We start from the raw sequence: 20,246 nt of genomic DNA on the forward strand, positions 1-20,246 counted from the left end.
CACCCACCTCTATGGGGAGCTTCACCCAAGCCCCGCCCCTGCTCCCCCATCGTCCAGCATTGCAGGAGTAGGCATGGGGAGACGACCCAGCATCCTTGTAGTTTTCTTCGTCTCCGCTGGAGTGGATATGTTTGGGCCCCCAAACATATCCTTGAGTCCTAACGTACCCCCATAATATACAGCCAGCCACACCCCAGAATTCACAGCCCGGCCCTCAGCCTCTTCACACACCTAATACTACCCTTCTTCCGCATATTCAGAGCCCCCAGTTCTTACGCATGCGCCAGGACCCTCTTGACGTCCACATTCTCACCCCCGCAGCACCCGCGCCCCTGTAATGCCCACCCTCGAAGGCTGACACCCGGGCACACGCCCGGCCCCCCCCCAGTATCGAACCACAGCCCTGTCCTTTTCCCTCCCGCATTCCCTGGGGCCCAGGGAGAAACCACCCACTGCCCCAGTGGGGTGCAGGGCGCAGGGGAGAGGAAGTGAGTGACCCTGGCTCATGCGGATCTCCCAGCTCCCCAGTAACCCCCGCATCCCTTCAGGGAGCGGGACCCCAAGTACAATGAGAAGGACTCCCAGCAGCGGGAGCGCGAGCGAGCGCGTCGGAGACGGCGGTCCTACTCGCCCATGCGGAAGCGCCGGAGAGACTCCCCGAGCCACCTGGAGGCGCGGAGGATAACCAGGTAAGGCCAGGAGGGCCGGGGGTGCCCACCTTCACCCTCACTCCCACCCCTCACACCCGCTGGGGCCCCGGGTTCTCCCCGTGCCCCCTTGGAGCTGGATTTCAGGATTGTGGGAGCTCAGACACACTTTGCGGGCTCTGCTGGGAGCGGGCAGGGCCTCCGGGGCGGGGTTAGGATGGGTGCCTGGAACAGGGGTGGGACCAGCCTGAGGAATCCGGGTGTGGCCGGGGTCTGCGGAGGGGGCTGGGAGGTCACGTCGAGGCAACGGGGGCCAAAGCAGTGGGGACAGATCACGCTCAGACGCACAAACAAGGCATTAATAGACCCTGATCACACCCTGCACCAAGTGTGGAGAGGGCAAGAAGGATCATTTAGGTGCCAAAGGGACTTAGAGGGAGGCCTGGTGGGTGAGGGGCTCTGGAGTGGAATCCCGGCTGTGCCACTTTTCAGGTACGCTGGGAAAGTCTCTTCACCTCCCAGATCTTCAGCCCTCACCCATGAAGTATGGAAGGAAATAATTCCCAGGAGTATCATAAAGATGAAATGCAAGGGGGCAAAGAGATGGGAACCCACTTTGTAAACTGAAATGCAGAACACTAGAACCCTCAGTGTGCCGTTGTTTCGGACTGAATGGTCAGACTAGGTGGATAAGGTTTCCTGTAACAGGTAAAGTCTTAGATGAGAAAAGCCCTAGAAAAGAAGCCTGAGGTCCGAGTGGACACGTATTTCTTCGGCCTGGAAAGCAGTAAGAATGGCTGAGTCTTGCCCTAAAATTGGCTGCTGACAATCAGTCGGGCTCTTCCTCCTGGCCCTCTAAGGTTCAGCCACTCCATCCAGAGACTCACGGGACTGGGGCTGGGGTGTCCTCCTGGCTGCCTAGTGCCTCCTCCCTAGAGATGACCTGGAGGAGGAAAAAGCACCTGTGCCCCAAACAATAAGATGGGGATAAAGCATCACCTTCTCAGATATCCCACAGAACACCCTGGTACACAGGAAGTCCTACACCCACCGCGTTGACCAGAGGTGTCCTTGAGGTTGACTTGGAGGAAGGCTGAGATAAACAGAGTGGCATTTCTAAAAGGCCCTCTTGTTTCCTTAGTCAACCTCAAATAGTCCATCTTGATGAACCCATTCAGTGTTTCCCAAACTTCAGTCACCCCGCAGCATCTGAGCACTTTTGACTTGTCTGTTTAGTAAGCGTACTGTAGCTTACTTAATTTTCTTTAAATAGATATGCTCTTTCTTAGAGGTCCATACATTTAATTCAAAAGGAATACACCACAGTACACTATAGTAAATGGACAACCAGCCTCTCTTACCGTAAATAGAAGGTTCTAGTAAAAGTAAAAGTAGCACAACAAAACTGCAATTAGAGTCTAGGTGTAGATCCTATTGACAGCTGGAGGTTCTGAGCCCCAGCCTTGCTTTATTAAAAAGTGAGATCGGTGACTTCTCAAAGACCCCAGCACTAGGCTGAGACCATCCCCTGGATGTTCTCGGGACAGCACGAGGAGCGTAGGCGGAGGGTCTCCCCAGGGGCCCGGGAGGTGGAAGTTACTGCTCCCCCTTCTCCCGTCTTCCCCTCCCGCCGGGAGGCTGCGGAAGCTGGCGGGTGCCCCCGGGGCCGGGGTGGGCGGAGTTTGGTCCTCAAGCGCGCTCCGTCTGGTCTCCGCAGTGCCCGGAAACGCCCCATCCCCTACTACCGGCCCAGCCCCTCCTCATCCGGCAGCCTCAGCAGCGCCTCCTCCTGGTACAGCAGCAGCAGCCGCTCGGCCAGCCGCAGCTCTTCCCGCAGCCGCAGTTATTCCCGCAGCCGCAGCCGCAGCCGCAGCCGCAGCCGCAGCCGCAGCCGGACCCGCACGAGCAGTGGCTCCAGCTCGCGCAGCCCCAGCCTGGGCTCCCGGAGCCGGAGCCGGAGCTACAGCTCAGCAGACAGCTACTCCAGCACGAGGCGCTAAGCAAGGGCCCTCCCTTGAGCCGGCTGCCTGCAGCGGGGCCCCTTTCACTCTGCCAGCCTCTCCCCCTTCCCTACCCACCCTGCCTTCTCCTTGGGGACGGACCTTGCGGGCTCCTGGACCCTGTCCTTCCTGCTCTCCTGGGGAGGAGGAAAAGAGGGTACGGGGCCTTCAGCCTCTATGTCAAGCCGCTAGGAGCCTCCACCAGCACCACCCCCCGGGGCTCAACTCGGGCCTGGGCGGATGGAGAGAACCACCCTCTGTTGGCACAAAAAACCTCAAGGTTCTGTAAGAAGCAATGGGTCCGTGACTCCAACGCTTGGGCCTAGCCAGGAAAACAGAGTTCTGCTCACCCACTGCTCCTAGGATGCGTATGGAGGCACCTGCCCTCATTCTCCCCTCATTCAGCCTCCTGAGCGGGTGTGTGAACCCTCGTGGGGTGGGAGGTGATGAGAGGAAACCAAGGGCAGTTAGGCCCAGGAGAGGGGGTCAGGCCTTTCACACACACACACCCCACGAAACAGGCCGGAGCAGAGGCTAGAAGGCAATCGGAGGGGGGAGAGAAGGGATCTGAGTAGGGATCACGGAGGTTTCAGTGGGGAGGAAGTGTCAGGAGAGAGGAAATGGGTTCTCTGGTTGTGAGCATAGACGCAAAAGGGCAGGGGTCATTCTGCAGCACCCCCCCCCCCCATTATCTTGGCGTGGTCAGGAAAAGCAGTCCAGTAGGTTCTAGCAATGGAGAGGCCCCCACAAGGCTTCGACAGCCTCTTGGCTGTTCACAGGGCCCCTGAACCTCCCTGAGAAAGGACACAGTAGACAGGACACCTTGGTCCACAGCCCCACAGCCCAGATTTGCCTCAGCCCCCGCTAGCTGGCACCAGCTTAATTCCACGAGACCATCTGCTGAACATCCCCCAGTGCCATGGCCAGCTGCCAGTCCCCAGCGCCGGCCAGTCTGGCCTTACCCTCCCGTTGGTGCCTGCCTGCCCCCTCCCCCGCGGCCCAGACGGCCACACCCTGGAGCCCACCCAAAGCAGCCGAGCATCGGCTCACCCGCCCTCAGCCCCAGCCAACCCCTTTGCCTCTCAGGAATTTTGCCAGGATGGGGCACAGCAGCTCCGGTTTTGGGGGGAAAGACCCAAATCCAGAGAGTGTGAGGGGACAGGGGCGTGGGTACTCCAGAGCCTGGGATTCTCCTGGCTTCTGAGGCTTCTCTGTCAGCTCAAGCCCCACCTTCATCTCGGCCCTCCCCCAATCTTCCCTCCGCCCGGGGCTGGGCAGCACGGGTAAGCTGATCTCCAACACACAAATACCACCAGTTGCTTCATCCACAGCAGGCACTGAGAACAGGGGTGTGAGGGAGAGGATCCTTAAAATAAACCCTTGGGCATCCCCCTCACCAGCTGACTGGTTTTCCGGAGCCTTGTGGGTGAGTTTCAAGTTTGCGGCAGCAAGGGCAGCGGGACAGGGCACGGAGGGAGATCATGAGGGGGGACAGTTCCCAGCTCTGGATACTGGGGCCGGCTACGGGGAAGCAGGGACCAAACACTCTTTATCCTTCCCACCCCAGGGAAAACACTGGAACGAAAAATTCCTTTTTCTCGAAAGCAGTGACCTGTCCCCCCAACTCCCAATCTTTCCCATTACATCAGTCCGTGGGGCCAGAAACTGCCCTGCAACCACCCACAAGTCCTTCCTCCATCAGGAGAGCCGAAAGCGACGTGCCCCAGACAGCACTGGACGACCTGGCCTTCCCATGATGCCCTCTGGCCCGGCCCTGGGCCCCACCCGCCCAGACTGGCGGATGCCGACGCTGTCACCGCAGAAGGCCGGATGGCAGGTGCCTGGGACAGGGGCAGGTGCCCTGGGAGGGCATGTACAGCAACTGTAAATAACCCTCTTCCCTGCCCAGGAACGCAAACTGGGCTCCAGTCTCCCATCATGGAGCCACGGAACCTCATTAGCGGGACAGCAGTGAGAGAGGCCCAAGAGCCTCCCATCAGACTGCCTTCAGACAACTCTAGGGGACCATTTTGCCTGGGGCTCCTAGCAAACCTATTATTTATTTTATTTATTTATGTTTATTTATTTATTTATGTGATGACTTCTCTCTCTCTCTCTCTCTCAGTTGCCATTAGCAGTATTCAACTATTTATTTATATGGAGAGGTGTGTGTGTGTGTGTGTGTGTGTGTGTGTGTGTGTGTGTGTGTGTTTCAGGGTGGGGCGGCTTCTAAATTATTTTTGCGCATCTTTTTTCCCTCGTGTCTTTGTGGGTGGAATCTGAGAGGTCGGGTGTTGAGTAGGGATGTTGGCTTTGTCCCTGCAGGGGAGACCCACAGATCTCTAAGTCCAAACATCCTGGAGTTGGCCTGGGAGGGTGGGGGGAGCACTTCAGACCCAAGGTTCATCGTTATGTCAGTGAGGTTCAGGCTTGCACCCCAGCACCCTGCCCACCAGCTGTACTGAGGTATCAGAAAGATGAAGAACAGCCACGAGCTTTGTGAGCTAAGGCCCCAAAACGGTACAGTGGAGTCACAGCTCACGTGGGGGTTGAAGTCCAAAGTTAGCATAACTTAACTAAGGCAAAATTTGCAGAGTCAGAAATCTCGGTGTGAGCGCTATAGGGAGGCACCTGCTGGGAGACAGCGATACTGGCCCTTGCCAACTGAGGAGCCTTTGTTCAGTATTTATTGAAGTAGCCACCTTGGGTTTGGGCGGTCATGGTGGTTAAAGCGATGATGTCTGGTTTAGCACTAGGATTGAACTTCGAGTTGACAAGGAGAGAGTATGGCAAGAATTAAGCTGGCTGAGGGGAGAGAAGATGCACCTGTTGTCTCTCACCTTACTCCAGGGCATACGGTAGTGGGCAGGATCCCTACTAGCTTTTCTGAGCATGCCTGGTTGGTTCCGTGTAAATTATACATGCTTCCGCCTCCCCTGCAGCCCATTTCTCCCCATCCCCTGAGGTTTTTCCAGGCTGTTCTATTCCTTCTGCAGTGGACGCACACTGCTTCCCGGAGCAGTGTCCACCATCCTAAGAGAGAGACACAGACCCAAAGCAAAAAGCCTTTTACTGTGATCTTTTGCTTTCCATCAGAGGAGAGCACAAAGCTATTTCAGAAATTAGAGAAAGGGGGCGGGGAAGACAAGAGGAAAGGAGCAGCCAGAGGTTCCCCCAAGAAGGTCATTTCGGGGCCCATCGAGCCAGGATCTAGAGGCCTTTACCAGTCCTGCCTCTAACTGCAGAGTCTTCTTGCTGCTTCCCAGAGAGGGCCCCACCCTTTCCAAAGTCACCACTCACTGCCTTGAAATCGCCAGCTCCTCTGGGTCCAGCTTTTAGTTTGGTGAGATTTCTGCAACATCCCTGGTTGTTTCCCTGGCAATGTGATTTTACCCAGCTCTAACCCCCAGCCAGGGGAAAGTTTGCAAGAAGGCTGTTTAAATGCCTCCTGGGGTGGGGGGTGAGGGAGGGAATCTCTGTCCCTCCCTCTTGCGGGATATGCTTCTCCAATTTCCCTTACATTTCCTTTCTTATGCATCCAAAAATAAAACGCTTGTTGAGGTGCTGGTAACCTTGCTTAACCAGAGCCCCCAGTTCCTGGCATCAGTGTTCCTCTGCCTACTTCGCCCACATTACCTTCTGTTTCCAGGGAATGAGACAAATTGCCTGAAACCTGCGTGTGGTATGCACTTATTTTTAAAAGCCAGCATTGGGGGGTGTGGCACACGGCCCAGCAAACATGCAGCCTTCCTGGATGAATGAACCTGGACAGATCGCTCAATTTTTCCAAGCCAAAAATTACCCCTTTGAGAAGTGGCGGAGTTTTTGAGATATAATCCAGAATGTTGACCTGAGGCCTGGGAAATTGTCCAAAGACCGGGTGAGTTCACCAGGATTGAGAAGAAAAAGGAAAACAGCCTCAAATCTTTTTAGGAGGTTCTCAATCATTAGAGTAAAACTTAAAGCAATATGTGAGTTCCCTTCGGTTAAATTAAGAAAAGCTAACTCCCTCAAAGCCCCCATCCAGGAACATTCTAGTTCCTCGAGGATCAACTGCCTTCCTATCTCTGTTTCTTCCCTTGTTGAAGGAAAGGCAGTATTTCAGAAGCCAAACGACATTTAAGATGTTTGAAAGACACAAGGGTCTTGGTCTCAGAGAGCCCCCATCATCCATGAGCTCAGAACCATCCTCTTTCCCAAAGGCTTTGCTTGAAGAGGACCAACGTTTGGGTGCTCCCAAAGGTTCCCAAGCACTTTTTTTTTTTTAAGTCCCACTCCCATCATTTCTTCTGCTGTATTCTTTCCAACGAATATTCAAAGTAGTCTCACAAGCATGGGTCTTGCCTTGCTTCACTCTCCAGCTAAATAGAAAAGTTTGATTAAAAAATAAACAGGATTCCTCAAACTGCTCCCTCCTCCGTTAGCCAGCTGCATCCAGCTGAGGAGCTCATGCTACGTCCAGTGTCATCAAGCAATGCTTTATTGCAACCTCTTCCTCCTCACTTCTGCACCAATGAGCCAGTGATACGGATAGACTTGGCATCTGCCCTCTGTGGCTGCCGTTTTGGGCTTTTTTTTTCTTTATTGAGGGTTTTTTTTGGGGGGGGGTTGTTTTGCATTGTAAATACCATGATGGGGGGGCCCCTCGTCAGAACATGCTTATTTAATAATTTATTGCCTATTTATTGAGTGGTATCAGGAGAGGAGAGGGACTACCTCTTCCCCTGAATTGCTATTGGAAATCTGATCTCCCAGCTCTGGGTGCGGCTGTCTGCAGCAAGGGGCATTATCAACCAGGTAATGAGTGCTAGAATCACCCAGCAAATTGGAATTGGCAGAAACGGAGTCTTCAGTCATACAAATTAAGTTCAAATGGAACTAAAACACTGGTTATCTCCGGGAAAACCTCATTTTGATGGAAATTAATTGCAGAATAAAATGCCTATGCACGAACCAAATTCTATTAAAAAGTCACAACTCCTTGAAAAAAAAAGAGAGAGAGAGAGAGAATTGTAATTCCTTTTCTCTGGCCAAGAAAAGATATGCCTCATCTTCTAACAAGTTGAGCCAAAGAGACTGGAATAACATTCCTTTGTGATTCTCTGGCCTGTGTGTGTGTGTGTGTGTGTGTGTGTGTGTGTGTGTATGTGTGTGTGTGTGTGTGTGTGTGTGTGTGTGTGTGTGTGTCTGGATGAAATGGAGTGGGTCTTGGGCCTCAGTGTTATCATCTGTAAAATGGGACTTGGCCTAAGTGCTCTTGGCAGGGGAGAGGGCGGGGGTTCCACCTCTGATGCTGTGAGCTCCAAACTCTCAGGTATATGGTCCCTGGTGTCTTCTGCCAACTGTAGGCCGAAGGATGTCTCCTAAGGAAGGAAATAAAACACCAGGGCATGGACCTCATTTGCAGGGTAAGGTGGTAATAGTTGAGTCCTGCAGTCAAAAATGGGAGGCCTCCAGGTGCTGCCACCTGATGTAACTCTTGTAGCCTGGGTCAAAGAAGCCTTCTATCTTAGCTTGACCTTCTCTCCAAGCCCAGCCATTATCAAAGGAGAGACCAAGAAGGCTTCGCTGTTCTCTGGAGTTCACCACTGTTCATCATGTCAGACCACATTTTGTACAGTTGTTCGAACAAGCCAGTGACCTAGGTCATGCTGCCATTTGTCGGATGAGAAAACTGAGGCCCAGGAAGGGGGAATCTGGTTTGCCGAAACTCCCTTGAGCTCAGACCATCCTGGCTCCACGCCCCACTCTCTTGGTAGCTCTTTCTCGCCAGGCCCCTGCTGTGAGGACTTTGTGCAGGGTCTTTTCTCTCTCAATTCTCGGCTGCTCCCTCAAGCAGTCATTGGCCAAGGACCTAGCAGCATCCACCCTATCAGCCTGGCAGGCTCGGTGCACCCCAAGGCCATTTCTCCACATCAGGGGGCTAGAATTCCCATCTGGAAAACCCCATGCCAGGGGACCCACCACCAGCCCAGCTCAGCCCGAGCAGCCAGCCTCTGTCTGGAGCATCCACATCAGAGCGGGGAGAAGCTCCTGTGTCCTCCAGCATCCCAGGACCCCGTCCTCTACCCAGTGACACAGCGGCCGTGGCTTGTTTGATTTCTGGTGTCCATAGCTAAGCATAACCTTCCCGGGGTTTCCGATTTTTCAGCCTGTACGAAACATGTCTCTCTGTTCTAATAAAAGGTTCCATGGTATGGTGTTCTCAAACGTGGCCCAGCATCCTCTGTCTACGTGGGGTGCCCAGAAGCGGGGAGGGGGGAGGGCCGAAAGCCCCTGGGCATGACCTGCTGCTGCTTGTGCACAGCGTCGCATTGCTCATCTCCTTTCTTCAGTCTTCAAAACAAGCCTGTAGGCACTTTGGTTTTACATAGACATTCATAGCATCCACGGAATGCTTCGGGAAACCTTTCTGTAAGCATTTTACGTGCATTATCTTAGTCTTCACCACAACCCTAGGAGGTAGGCATTAGAATCTCCTTCCTACCAGGAAGGAAACTAAGGCCCTGCAAAGCCAAGTCCCTTGCCCAAGGCCACGGCGTCAATGATAGGATCCATGCAGGCTGAGTGCAGACCCCAGGCTGTGCACGGCTCTGCTCTGCAGCACTTCAGCTGATGAAGAGAGGACGCAGTTGTCTCTGGTAGAACCGTGTTTCTCCCAGGCCTTCATGGGCAGGAGGAAGTTCAGTGTGTAGGGCACAGATGTGGGAGTCCAAAGACCTGGATTCTAAGATAGACCCTGCCATTACTCGCTATGTAGTGCTGAGCAAGGATGATACCCCGTTGGGGCTTGGTTTGCTCATTTATAAATGGAGGCAGCAACAGTTCTCTCCCTGGGCTGCTGTGGGAACTAATTGGAATGTGGCTCTAAAAATACATGATGCATGGGAAGCACTCAGTGAATGTTAGTGAGCATGACTACTATTCCCTCACCCGAGACTGAGCTATGGGAGCGGGGCTCATGGAGACAGCCCTAAGTAGCCAGCTGGGAACAGTGGGGTTCCTGCAAGGCCCTGTGAAGGCCCCCCGGATATGTCCTCAGTGTCCAACTTCAGAGTTTCCTGCCATAGGGAACAGAGGTTGAAAACACCCACAGGGGCAGGCAGGTGGGGGAAGTGGGCAGGGTTAAGACTGTGGGGACCCAGGGAGTCCAGCACACCACAGCCAGCTAGCTAGCTCAGCTCAGTGTTGCCAGATCTCCCCATTTCTCAAGAGGATGAATTTTTAGATAAAATGTACTGATTTTTAAAATGTGGGTAACTCATTCTTTTTTTCAAACATTATGCAAGTCAAAAAAAGTTATACAAACACATGTGTGGATAACGTAGATCATCCCAGGAGCCAGACAGCCCTCCCCGCCATTCCCAGGGCTACAGCCCCTGGCCTGTAGCACAGCCCTGTCTATACCTGACTAGGTTCTCAGCTAGGAGAGAAAGAGCAAACAAAATAGGTTACCACTGTCACCTCCCCTTGTATCTTGCCCCTCTAGAAATCTCCCTTAAAAATCATTTGAATGGGACAACCTCCCTGGGGTAAATCCATTGCTCTCCACCGGGGACCACCAACACCACCACACACACGATTTCTTTCTTCCCAAACAGGCTAGGGTGAGGCCGCAACCCGTGTCCCCTTATGAGGCTTCATCAATAAATAATAGTACTAGTAATAATAAAAATTAAATTTTATGGATCAGTGATCCTGTGCCAAGCCCTTTTCATGCCTTAACTTACCTCCTTTTCATAACAACCCTGTTTAGCCCCATTTGACAGATGAGAAAGCTGAGGGTCACAGAGAGAGGACCACATAGCTAGAGGGTATTTGAACCTCGGTCTGTGGGCTCCAGGACCGTTTCTGCTGCACCTCTTTGCCTCTGAAGGTGGGAGCCCCATAACTCAGAGCTAGCCCTTCGTAAGGGCCCCCCAGGACTTTTTCTGGAAAATGTGGCTGCCAGGAGGTTGTGAGGCCAGCCGTCCTTCAGTGTCTCACGGAGGAGGGCTCTGCCTTTCTACCTCCTGCTCTGGCTCCCAGTCACAGGAATCGGGTGTTCTTCTGGCTCTTGGTCTGAAGAGGCGCCCCACCCCCTCCCAGCCAGCACAGGGGAGGCTGGGCGGCCCTGCGCCATGGCTCACTTTCAGCCCAGGGATGGAGCCAGGCAGCCTGCGGCCGGCACCCTTACCTTCCACAGTCCCAGGGACACGCACAGCCTCTCCTCAGGGTGAAGGCAGGCAGGCAAGCAGGGGAGTCAGGAGGACATCAGAAAATTGAGCTTCACAAGAGGCAGGGGCTGAGGGCCCCGGTTCGCCTCGTGACCTAAGCAAATCAAGCCCCTCTGGGTCCTAGTTATTTCGCCTGTGAAAAGAAGTTGGGTCAGGCCGGTGGTTCTTAACACTGGCTACGCCTTGGAGTGAACTGTGACCTTTACAAAGCCACACACCCTTGAGTCCCCTCCCCCATCCCCAATAATAAGGGCTGCTGAGGGTGGGTGCCAGGGGGCGGGGTTTTCAAAGGCTTCCTCGGTCATCAGCTGTGAAGCCAGGATCGGGAACCCCTGAATTACATGACACCATAAATGTTGTGTGCCGCTCGGGTGTGAGAGCGGAGGTGGGCTCTCAGCCGTCTTAGGTCTTAGCCGTAACGGCAGCGCGACCAACAACCCTCCACACTCCCGTGAGACCGATTCCAAGCCCTTGACGTATATTAACCTAAATTACTGACATTATTTCATCCTTGCAACGGCCTTATGAGGCAGGGACTGTTTTTATGCTGATTTTACGGATGCAGAAACTGAGGCACAGACTGGCGGCCCCACTGACACAGCTAATAAGTGGCACAGCGGGACCCCAGGATGCGGGGAGTCCAAAGGGACACCGAAAGCCTAAAACCACCTCGGAAGGCATCACAGAAAAAAACGACCCCTTGGCCCGGGAAATGAACAGAATGGGTCAGGCCAGGAAAGGGAGCTCAGGAAAGAGGAAGACTGGGGATCCCAGGCAGGGGCGATTGCGTGTGTACAGGAACAGAGCAATGACTTCCACCTGCCAAAAGTAGGCTCTTGGTCCCCCGCCTACCCCGTGCATTCCTTCCATAGTGCTCTTCCTGTCCGTGCCTCGTTTATTTGTTGACTTGTTTATTGCCCATCTCCAAGAGGACAGAAGCCTTGTCTGCCTCATTCATCCCCCATCCCTGTGTGCCCGGAGTGAGTGCCATGCCCAGCACTGGCGTCTGTCAAATGATGAAGTCTGCCTGGGGCTGCCAGACCTGCTTCCTTCTACGTCCCATGCATTTTTGAACTGGTTAATTTTTACTTTAAGTTGCAGGTGGGGAGGGTGGCTAGGAGAACGGTGGCAAAGCAACAGCGTGTCCCACGCAGGCACCCTGTCTCTCAGCACACGTTCTACCCATGAGGAGCTGTGTCCCTCCCTGGGAGTGAGAGAAGGCAGCATGGGGATGAGGCAGACAGATGTGAGCACCTACTACTCATCCAGCACTGTGCCAGGCTCGGGGCTATAGTCCCTAGGGTTAGAGACAGGGGTGATCTTTAAAAGGCAGTGGCTTGGGAGTCACAAGACCTGGGTTTGAGCCTGACTGCTGCTTCCTAGCTGCACAGAGCTGTCTATGTGTAAGCGGCTTAACCTCTCTGAGCCTCCCGTTCCTCATCTTTCCAATGGGGATGCTGAAAGTATCAATCTCATAAGGGCGCCATGAAGGTATGATACACGTAAAGCACTTAGCCCAGCACCTGACTTAGTATCACTGCTACTGACACAAAAGGGGGTGGGAGTTGGGTAGGTTCAGTTGCCTGGGTAAGACCACGACAAGTTTCTGGGAGGGTTCCAGGTCACCTCAGCAAAGTCCGACATTCTGTCACCTTTCATCACCTCGAACACCAAATTCTCAAGAGAGGCACTCCCAGCTGCCTCCCTCCATGAGAATCTCCTCCACTCCAAAGAATCTAGAGTCTCCCAAGAACTTGGCGATTTCCCCAAGTATATCTCCACCCTGATATTTCATCAATATTTTCGACCCGAGTCGTTCTAACGTCCATCTGCCAGGGGAAGGACACGTGGCACTGTCCAGGCCTTCCCACTCACAGCCACAGGGTTTCCACTGCCTCGGAATGCTGGCTCCAAAGCATCCCACAGCTATGGCTGTCCCACGATGGGATGACTCCTGGCAGTTTTTCTTTCTTTTTTTTTTTTTCTTTTTTGCCCACTGCCAGTGAAACTAGTCAGATGCTTTCTCAAGGTGTAGCACTGGGTACCTTTGACAATCTACTCTCAAATCTAAACCCAAAATAAACAACACCAACCACATCATATAGACTTATGTTGCCAAATGGAAAGGGGTTGGAACAGGTGTACACACACACACACACACACACACAGAGTTTCGTTTTTTCCGTTTGGTTTCCCTCACCTTGAACCCTATTTCTAGATTCAGAAACCATGGCCTCCCATGCTTGGGCTTCAGAGAGTCTGTGAATCCTTTGAAATCCCAGGCAAAGTTTTTATGTATGAAAATAGCAACATGTTGGTGCAGAGGACATATTCCCCACTAGTTTTCCAGAGGAGCCCAACTTGAAGCCTTTAGGATGCTTCGGCAAAATCCATCCATACACTCTCAGGATACGGTAGAGTTTCTAGTTGCCTCCCAACAGCCACTGCCCTTTCATCCATAGTAATAATTTCAACTAGGTTCATTGCTACCCAGAATAAAGACTGCATTTCCCAGCAATCCTTGCAGTTAGGTGTGGCCATGTGGCTAATTTTGGCCAATGAGAGATAGGCAGAATTTTCCACGGTAGCTTCCAGGTATTTCTATAGAAATCATTTGTCATGTGCTTTCCCCCTTCTTCTTCATCCCTTTTTCCTTCCTGCTGGCTGGAATGCAGACATGATGGCCAGAATTCAGGCGGCTCCATGGTCCATGAGGTGGCTTTGGGAATTGAACCCATACAAACAGAGTGATAAGATGGAAGAGTCTCAGTCTCTGAGGACTTTGCAGAGCAGGGGCACCATGCCAGCAACAAGACAGAATGTCTCTGGACTTTAATACTAAGAAGAAATAAATTTCCCTTTTCTTCCAGTCACTGTGATTTTGACTCTCTGTTGCTCACAACTAAAATTAACCCTAACTCATATTCAGGGTGAAACTAAGTCCCCGGAAGGAGATATGTTGTTTACGGCTCTCCCCGTCCATCTCTATGCATCCTCCTCGGCTCCTCCAAACTTCCTCCCCTCTCAGCACAAACCATGAGAACCCTCTCAGGCTAAACTCTCCTAGGAGCTGTCATTCCCAGAACTAAGAAACAAAACAAAACAAACAAAAAACAACTTTCCAAAGCAGTTGCCTTTGGACACCAACTGGTCGAACCAACTCCCGCTGGAGAAGGAGGGCCTCAAGATTACAGACTCTCCAGGTCTCCCGCCCTCCAAAGATCTCAGAGCCAGCCCTCTGCCTAAGTGCCTCCAACAGCACCATCTAAATGTCCCAAACTGAGAGGAATAGGTACCACTTTCCCAGCTGGGACTTTGGCAGGAAGCAGACAGACTGGTTTATTAGAATGATATTAACATTGAGGAAGTTTCCTTTGAAACAATACCAACAACCACGAAAGGACAGGGTTTGGAAGCCTCGCCGTCCGAATTGTCTGCGTTACGATGGAGCAACAAACAAATGCAAAATTTCAGAATCTTAAGAGAATAAAGGTTCATTTTTCACCCATGTCCATTGTGAGCCAGCGGGGACACTCTACTCATCAGTGATGTTGTGCAGAAGGAAGAGATATCGCCTAAGGGTCCCCCCCTTGTGGAGCTGAGGCCTCCCATGGGGCTACTCACATGCTTTGAACTGACCACGGCAGACCTCACTTCTGCTCACAACTCATTGGCCGCACTAGTTACGTGGCTTGGACCAACCACAATGGCAGGAGGAAGTACATTGCTTCGTATCTTGTGCCCTGAATTTTACCAAATCCCAGCTATGTGCCAGGTACTGTCCTAGGTGCCAATGACACAGCCTTAAACCAGAGACCAAAGTCCCTACCCTCGGCCCCCCACGGAGCTGACGTTCTAATGGAAGAGACGGATAACAAAAAATCATCGAGGCATAAAATATAACCATCAGTAAATAGCCGGTGCTATGAAGAAAAACCAGCTGACGGAAGAGAACCTGACTGTAGATCAAATGGTTGGAGAAAGTTTCTCTGAGTAGGTGGAATTTAAGTAGAGACACAAATGAAGTGAGAGACCAGTCTTGAGGAAATCTGGGGGAACAGTGTCACAGGCTGTGGGAAGAGCAGGAGGGAAGTCCTCAGACAGGAACAGTCCGAAGGACAGAAAGGAGACCACAGGACTCAAGCACAGTGAGCAATGGGTGGATGGCAGCAGGGAATCAGATCAGAAAGGTAGCCAGGAGCCTTTATGTTCTTCGTGAAACTTTTCAATTTCTAAAATTATTTTCATTGTTGATTCAACTATTTGTTTGACAGATGTGAGAACAGAGACTTTTGTCTCATCTCTAGCCCCTAGGCCAGTGCTTTGTACATGAGAACTTAATAAATATGTAATGAATGAATAATGAATGGAGTCTCCCCACTCCCCACATCTGCCCCTCCTCATGTGTTCATTAATTGGCACCACCACCCACCGATTGCCTACAACTAAACACTGGGCGGTACATCTGGTGTGCCCTCTCCTCTCCTCCAGTGCAGTCCCTCAGTCAAAATGCTTCTGCTTCTTTAATATATCTTGGATTATGTCCACCCTTTCTCTCTCCTCAACCAACAACCCAGCCCAAGCCGCCATTTTCCCTGGACCCTACTTTGCTGGTCTCCCTGGAGTTTTGTCCCCCGGTGCCCTCTCCACCAGTGGCTGGTGATTTTCCTAGAACTCAGATCTCATCACACCCTTCTCCTGCTCCAAACAGCTCAATGGGTACTCAAAGTGCTCAGGACAAAGCCTAACTCCTAAATGAGGTCCACAAGGCCCTATATCATCTGGCCCATGCCCACCTCCCCAACCATTTCCCACCTCACAATCCATGCCAATTACCCAGTGACATAGGTACTGTTGTCGTCCCCCTTTTACAGATGACAAGGCAGAGGTTCAGAGAGACTAGGCCACTGAACCAGAGCAGCACAGCCGGGTCTGTTCAGGTTCTTACCCACCAGCCTTTACTGTCTTTCTTAAGCTGCAAGTGCCAACACTTTTAAAGAAGTGTCATTTCTTTAAAGACCAGGTTAGTTGAGATATTATTTCCCTCACTGCAGAATAATTATCCGGGCCCTGAGAGGAGATTTCGGAAGCCGTGATAGGCTCAGGAGTAAGTAGAGGGGCCCCTGAGAGCCCTTGGCTGGGGGAGTCCCTCTTTGAAAATAGGTGGGGGTGGGGGTGGGATGAGCCTCTCCACCCACAGCTGACCCCTGACTCCCTTCTCCCAGAGACACATGCAGGTAAGGGGAGCCCCTACGGACCTCTGACTCCCTGTCTCCCACTGAGTCCCCTGAACCCCAGGCCCCCAGCCCGGCTCTGAGCAGCTTTCACACTCGTGACACATAAGGATCCCTCTGGCTGACACAGTGATGGCTTGTCCCAGGCAGCCTCCAGGCTCCCAGTGTCAGTGGGTTCCTGGCGTCACCTGTTCTACTGAGAAAGTCTGCAAGGGCTAAGAAGTTTCCAGACCCAGCGAGGAGGTAGAGGGAGAGGTAGGCTGGTGACCTGAAGGTCAGCTGTGGTCTGTTGGGTCCCTTTGGGTTCGGAGAGCCCTTGCTCCCCACTGGGCAGCAAAGAGTACGGGATTAGCCGTCAGCACAGATCTGACTCTGTGCCTTTACTTTTCAACATAAAATGGGGTTGGGGCGTTCGGGTGGCTCAGTCGGTTAAGCGTCTGCCTTCGGCTCAGGTTATGATTCCAGGGTCCTGGGATCGAGCCCTGCTGTGCGGGGCGCCTGCTTCTCCCTCTCCTGCTCCCCCTGCTTGAGCTCCCTCTCTCTCTGTCCAATAAATAAGTAAATCTTTAAAAAAACATAAAATGGGGTTAACAATATACCACCTCCTCATAGGCTTATCACGAGGATGAAGAGAGGTAAGGTATACAGGGCATTTAGTAGAGGTTGGCACATAAGGGGTCTCAAGTAATGGTGGGGACAATTACTGTTTTGTGGTTTGGGTGGTTGTTATTCACAGAATCATGTGGTGGTAAAGAGCACAGGCTCTGGAGCCAGATTGCCTGGATTTGAGCATCAGCTCTGCTACTGAGTAGCTGTGTGAGCTTCAGCGAGTTCCTTAACCTCTCTGTGTCTCAATATCGTCATCTGTGGACAGAGATTATCATTCTTATCTTAGAGCAAATTGGAGTAGGATTAAATAAATTGATTTATGCAAAATACGACTCTTACAAAGTGTTAAATAAGTGTTATTATTATTATTATTACCTATAGAGGCAGTCAGAGCAAGCAATCCCTGGAAAGAACTTTGGAGATAATAGTAAGAGGAAGCTAGAGCTCAATCAATAAGCATTAGTTGTGTGGGATTGTGAGGGCATTGACTTGGGTAGGGAGGGAACATATGGGTTGTTTATTTTATTTTACTTATTAATCATCTGTTTTTGCACGGGTGTTTGTTGAAGGAAGGAGCACTGGGGGGCTGGGCCTGAGGTTGAGACACGGCGGGGTTTAGAAGTCACAAGCTGGTGGTCTTGGACAAGTTCCTTCCTGTTGAACCTCAGTTTCTTCATCTATAAGATGGGGATGTTGAGAGCATGAACCTCTGGGAGGGGGCTGTCGTGAGGAATAAATGAACGGCATGCTTGGAAATCATTTCACTTGGTCCCTTCTAAGTATCTGGGAAATTTTAGTTGCTATTCTAGTGCTGTTACTGTGTGCAGGGTCTGTCCCACGTGAGCAAGGCGATTCAGACACAGGGTTGCTAACACGACATCATCTGCTCGGCCAAGATCTGCTGAGCTCCTATAAGGCACCAGGCACCCTTCTAGGCACAGGGGATGCTGTGTGAACAAGACACCCAAGGGTCCTGCCCTCCTGGAGCTGAATGTGCTGGAAATTACACTAGTGTCGTCTGTTGGGGGTTCTGAGAAAGGGAAGGAAAAAGGACATGAGCATATGCACCCCCCGCCATTTGCTGGAGGATGTGTTGGGCTCCGGGGGTGTCCACGGAGGGAACTCTTGAGACGGGGCTTCCTGGACCTGGAGGCTGAGTGAATGCGGGAGGCCACCAGGATCGCCCCCATGCCTGGAACGAAAGCTCCGGAGCCCTAGAATTGTAGAGGAAACAGTAGGCAAAAATGCGGTCTCGAAAGCCATGCATTTGAAGGAGCCACAGAGGCTCCTCCTTCAGTCCGATAAGACTCCACCCCACACAGGGTTAGGGCTGGGCCTGCAGGTGAAGGGGTGTGAGGCTGGGCAGGGCCAGGGACTGGAAATACCTAGGGGAGGAGGGAACGTGGGGTCTTACTGCTGTGGAAGGGAAGAGCACAGAGGTGGGCAGCCAACCAACGGTGTCTTTGTCACTACCTGGGTGACCTCAGGCTGCTGCCATTTCCTCTGCCCCCCCTCCCCATTTCCCAACTGCAGGGTGATGTCATCCTCCCCCTGGGCTGTCTGTTCGAGGATGAACGGTGGTCCTTCCCAGGTGAAAGCTCTAAGAGGAAAGCAGCCCAAAGAACACTTGTTCTGGAACCTGGGGCCTACTATTGCCCCCCACCCCTGCCGCAACAGGCACAGGCATCCCACAGGGGCTTTCCTTCCCAGGGAGAGCCAGCCTGGCGGCCCCTCTCCCTCCCCAGGTCCTCCTGGGCCTCACCCCAGGTTTTCATCTGGCTAATGACAGCCTGTAGGGTTTACTGACCCCTCTCCAGGTGGCTGGGCCAGCAGACTGAGCATCTGCCTCCTTCCTCAGCTTCCCAAAGCGGAAGGCTTGGCCTGGCCCAGAAATGTGCTGAGAATCCAGGGGCAGGTGGACAGCATACAGCAAGCATGTGGGAAGATGACTGGACGAGACCCGGGGGCCCCCAAATCCCCCCAGGTGTGGCCCTTGGCAGGTGGCTTCACCTCTCCGAACCATGAGGGTCCAATGAGGTCATGAATAAAGTGCTGAGCACATGGCCTGGTATACAGCCAGCGCTCAATAAATGTGAGCCATGCCTGTGATTATAAGAGGTAATGCAGCAGAGGGGTCAAGAGCCAGACCGCCTCGGTGCGAATCCCAGCTCTGCCACTTAACTGGGTGTGTAGACTCAGGTGAGTCCCGTAATCTCACCAAGCCTCAGTTTTCTCAGCAGTACAATGGGGATAATGAAAGCCCCTTCCTTGTAGGGTTGTAGGAGGGATGTCGTGAGTTAAGATACATAAATCCAAAGGGCTTAGAACAGAACCCAGCACATGAAAAGTGCTGGATAAATGCTAATGATTGCTATTTCTGCTTTCTAGCTGCACCCTTTCCTCTCCTCTCCCTGGCTTCCGGGCTGCAAGCATCCTTGAAATGAGAGGGTGGATGAAGGCTCTGTGGGGTTGTGGCAAAGAGACCTAGAGAGGAAGAAGGAGGTTCTGCCAGCTCACACCCATCAGCAGACTCGCCCATAAATAAACACAGCCCCATCCGGGCATAAACACAATCACCGCTCCACCCACTCAAATCCACACACAAACGAACTGGGGTCCCAGCCCAGGTCCCAGGCAGGGCCGGCTTTCTTCTCTGTGGCAGGCAGTGAATCTCCCCATCGGGGCTCCAACCCAGCCGGCCCCGCCCCAGCTGTAACGACAGGGAGAGCCAGGCTTCTGTGCCCAGCCATGACGTCAGCCTGGAGCTTCGAGCCCCAGTGATCTCACCAGAGCCAAGTAGGGACCCAGTCACTCACTCGGGTTGGGGGAGGCGGGCGCCTCAGTCTCCCTCTCTCGGCTAGTGGGGGAGGGAGAGTGGGGGTCTCCACCAGTCAGCTCAGCGCGGACCAGGTGCCCCCCCACCCCAGGCCCTGCCACCCCGGAGCAGTGCCTCTGCTTCCTCACCAGCAAAATGGGGGTGGGGAGAACACCCCTGTTGTTGTGGTGAGGGTTTAAGGTGAGAGGGGCACCCCAGGCTCCCCACGGAGGCAGGTCGTAGGAGGAGGCTGTAAATGCTGGTTGTTTTTCTCCCTACTATTATTTTTAGCAAACGGCCTCATGCAGGCACTGCCTAACAACAAACTGATTTCTCAACCAGTGACTCACTGAATTCCTTAACACCCCCACCCCACCCCACCGCACCCTGTGAGGAAGGCAGGGCTGAGACCCTGCAGCCCACAGATGGAGAACTGCATGCCCAAATCGCCCACCTGTTGCTGGGGACAGATCAAAGATTGGAACCCAAGCTCAGGGGGCCGTTAGGTCAAAGGACAATTTGTAAGTTCATTCTCCGGAAGCCATGGGGGAGGAACAGGGAAATCTAGCAAGTAGGTCCTCTCTGGGCCTCGGGTTCAGGCCCAGAGACCCACTGCACCTTCTGATAATTAGCATTATTAGCAGTCATAATCTGAGGACTACTACTACTAACAGAGGCTACCATCGTTATCACTTCCTACGGCAGTTTCCTCACAGGATTGTTGT

The 20,246-nt window shown here is 52.8% G+C and overlaps 1 protein-coding gene across 1 annotated transcript in view; it reads left to right on the forward strand.

Moving 5' to 3' along the window:
* Positions 1-8,843, forward strand: part of SRRM4 (serine/arginine repetitive matrix 4) — a 152,882-nt gene extending 144,039 nt beyond the window's left edge. The window contains exons 12-13 of the mRNA XM_027577410.2: positions 549-689; positions 2,365-8,843. Coding sequence (XP_027433211.2) covers positions 549-689; positions 2,365-2,647 — 424 coding nt within the window. The 3' untranslated portion in view covers positions 2,648-8,843. The remainder of the gene's footprint in view (positions 1-548; positions 690-2,364) is intronic.
* Positions 8,844-20,246: the final 11,403 nt, after the last annotated feature.

The sequence above is a fragment of the Zalophus californianus genome, chromosome 14, assembly GCF_009762305.2.
Source record: "Zalophus californianus isolate mZalCal1 chromosome 14, mZalCal1.pri.v2, whole genome shotgun sequence".
NCBI lineage: Eukaryota > Metazoa > Chordata > Mammalia > Carnivora > Otariidae > Zalophus > Zalophus californianus.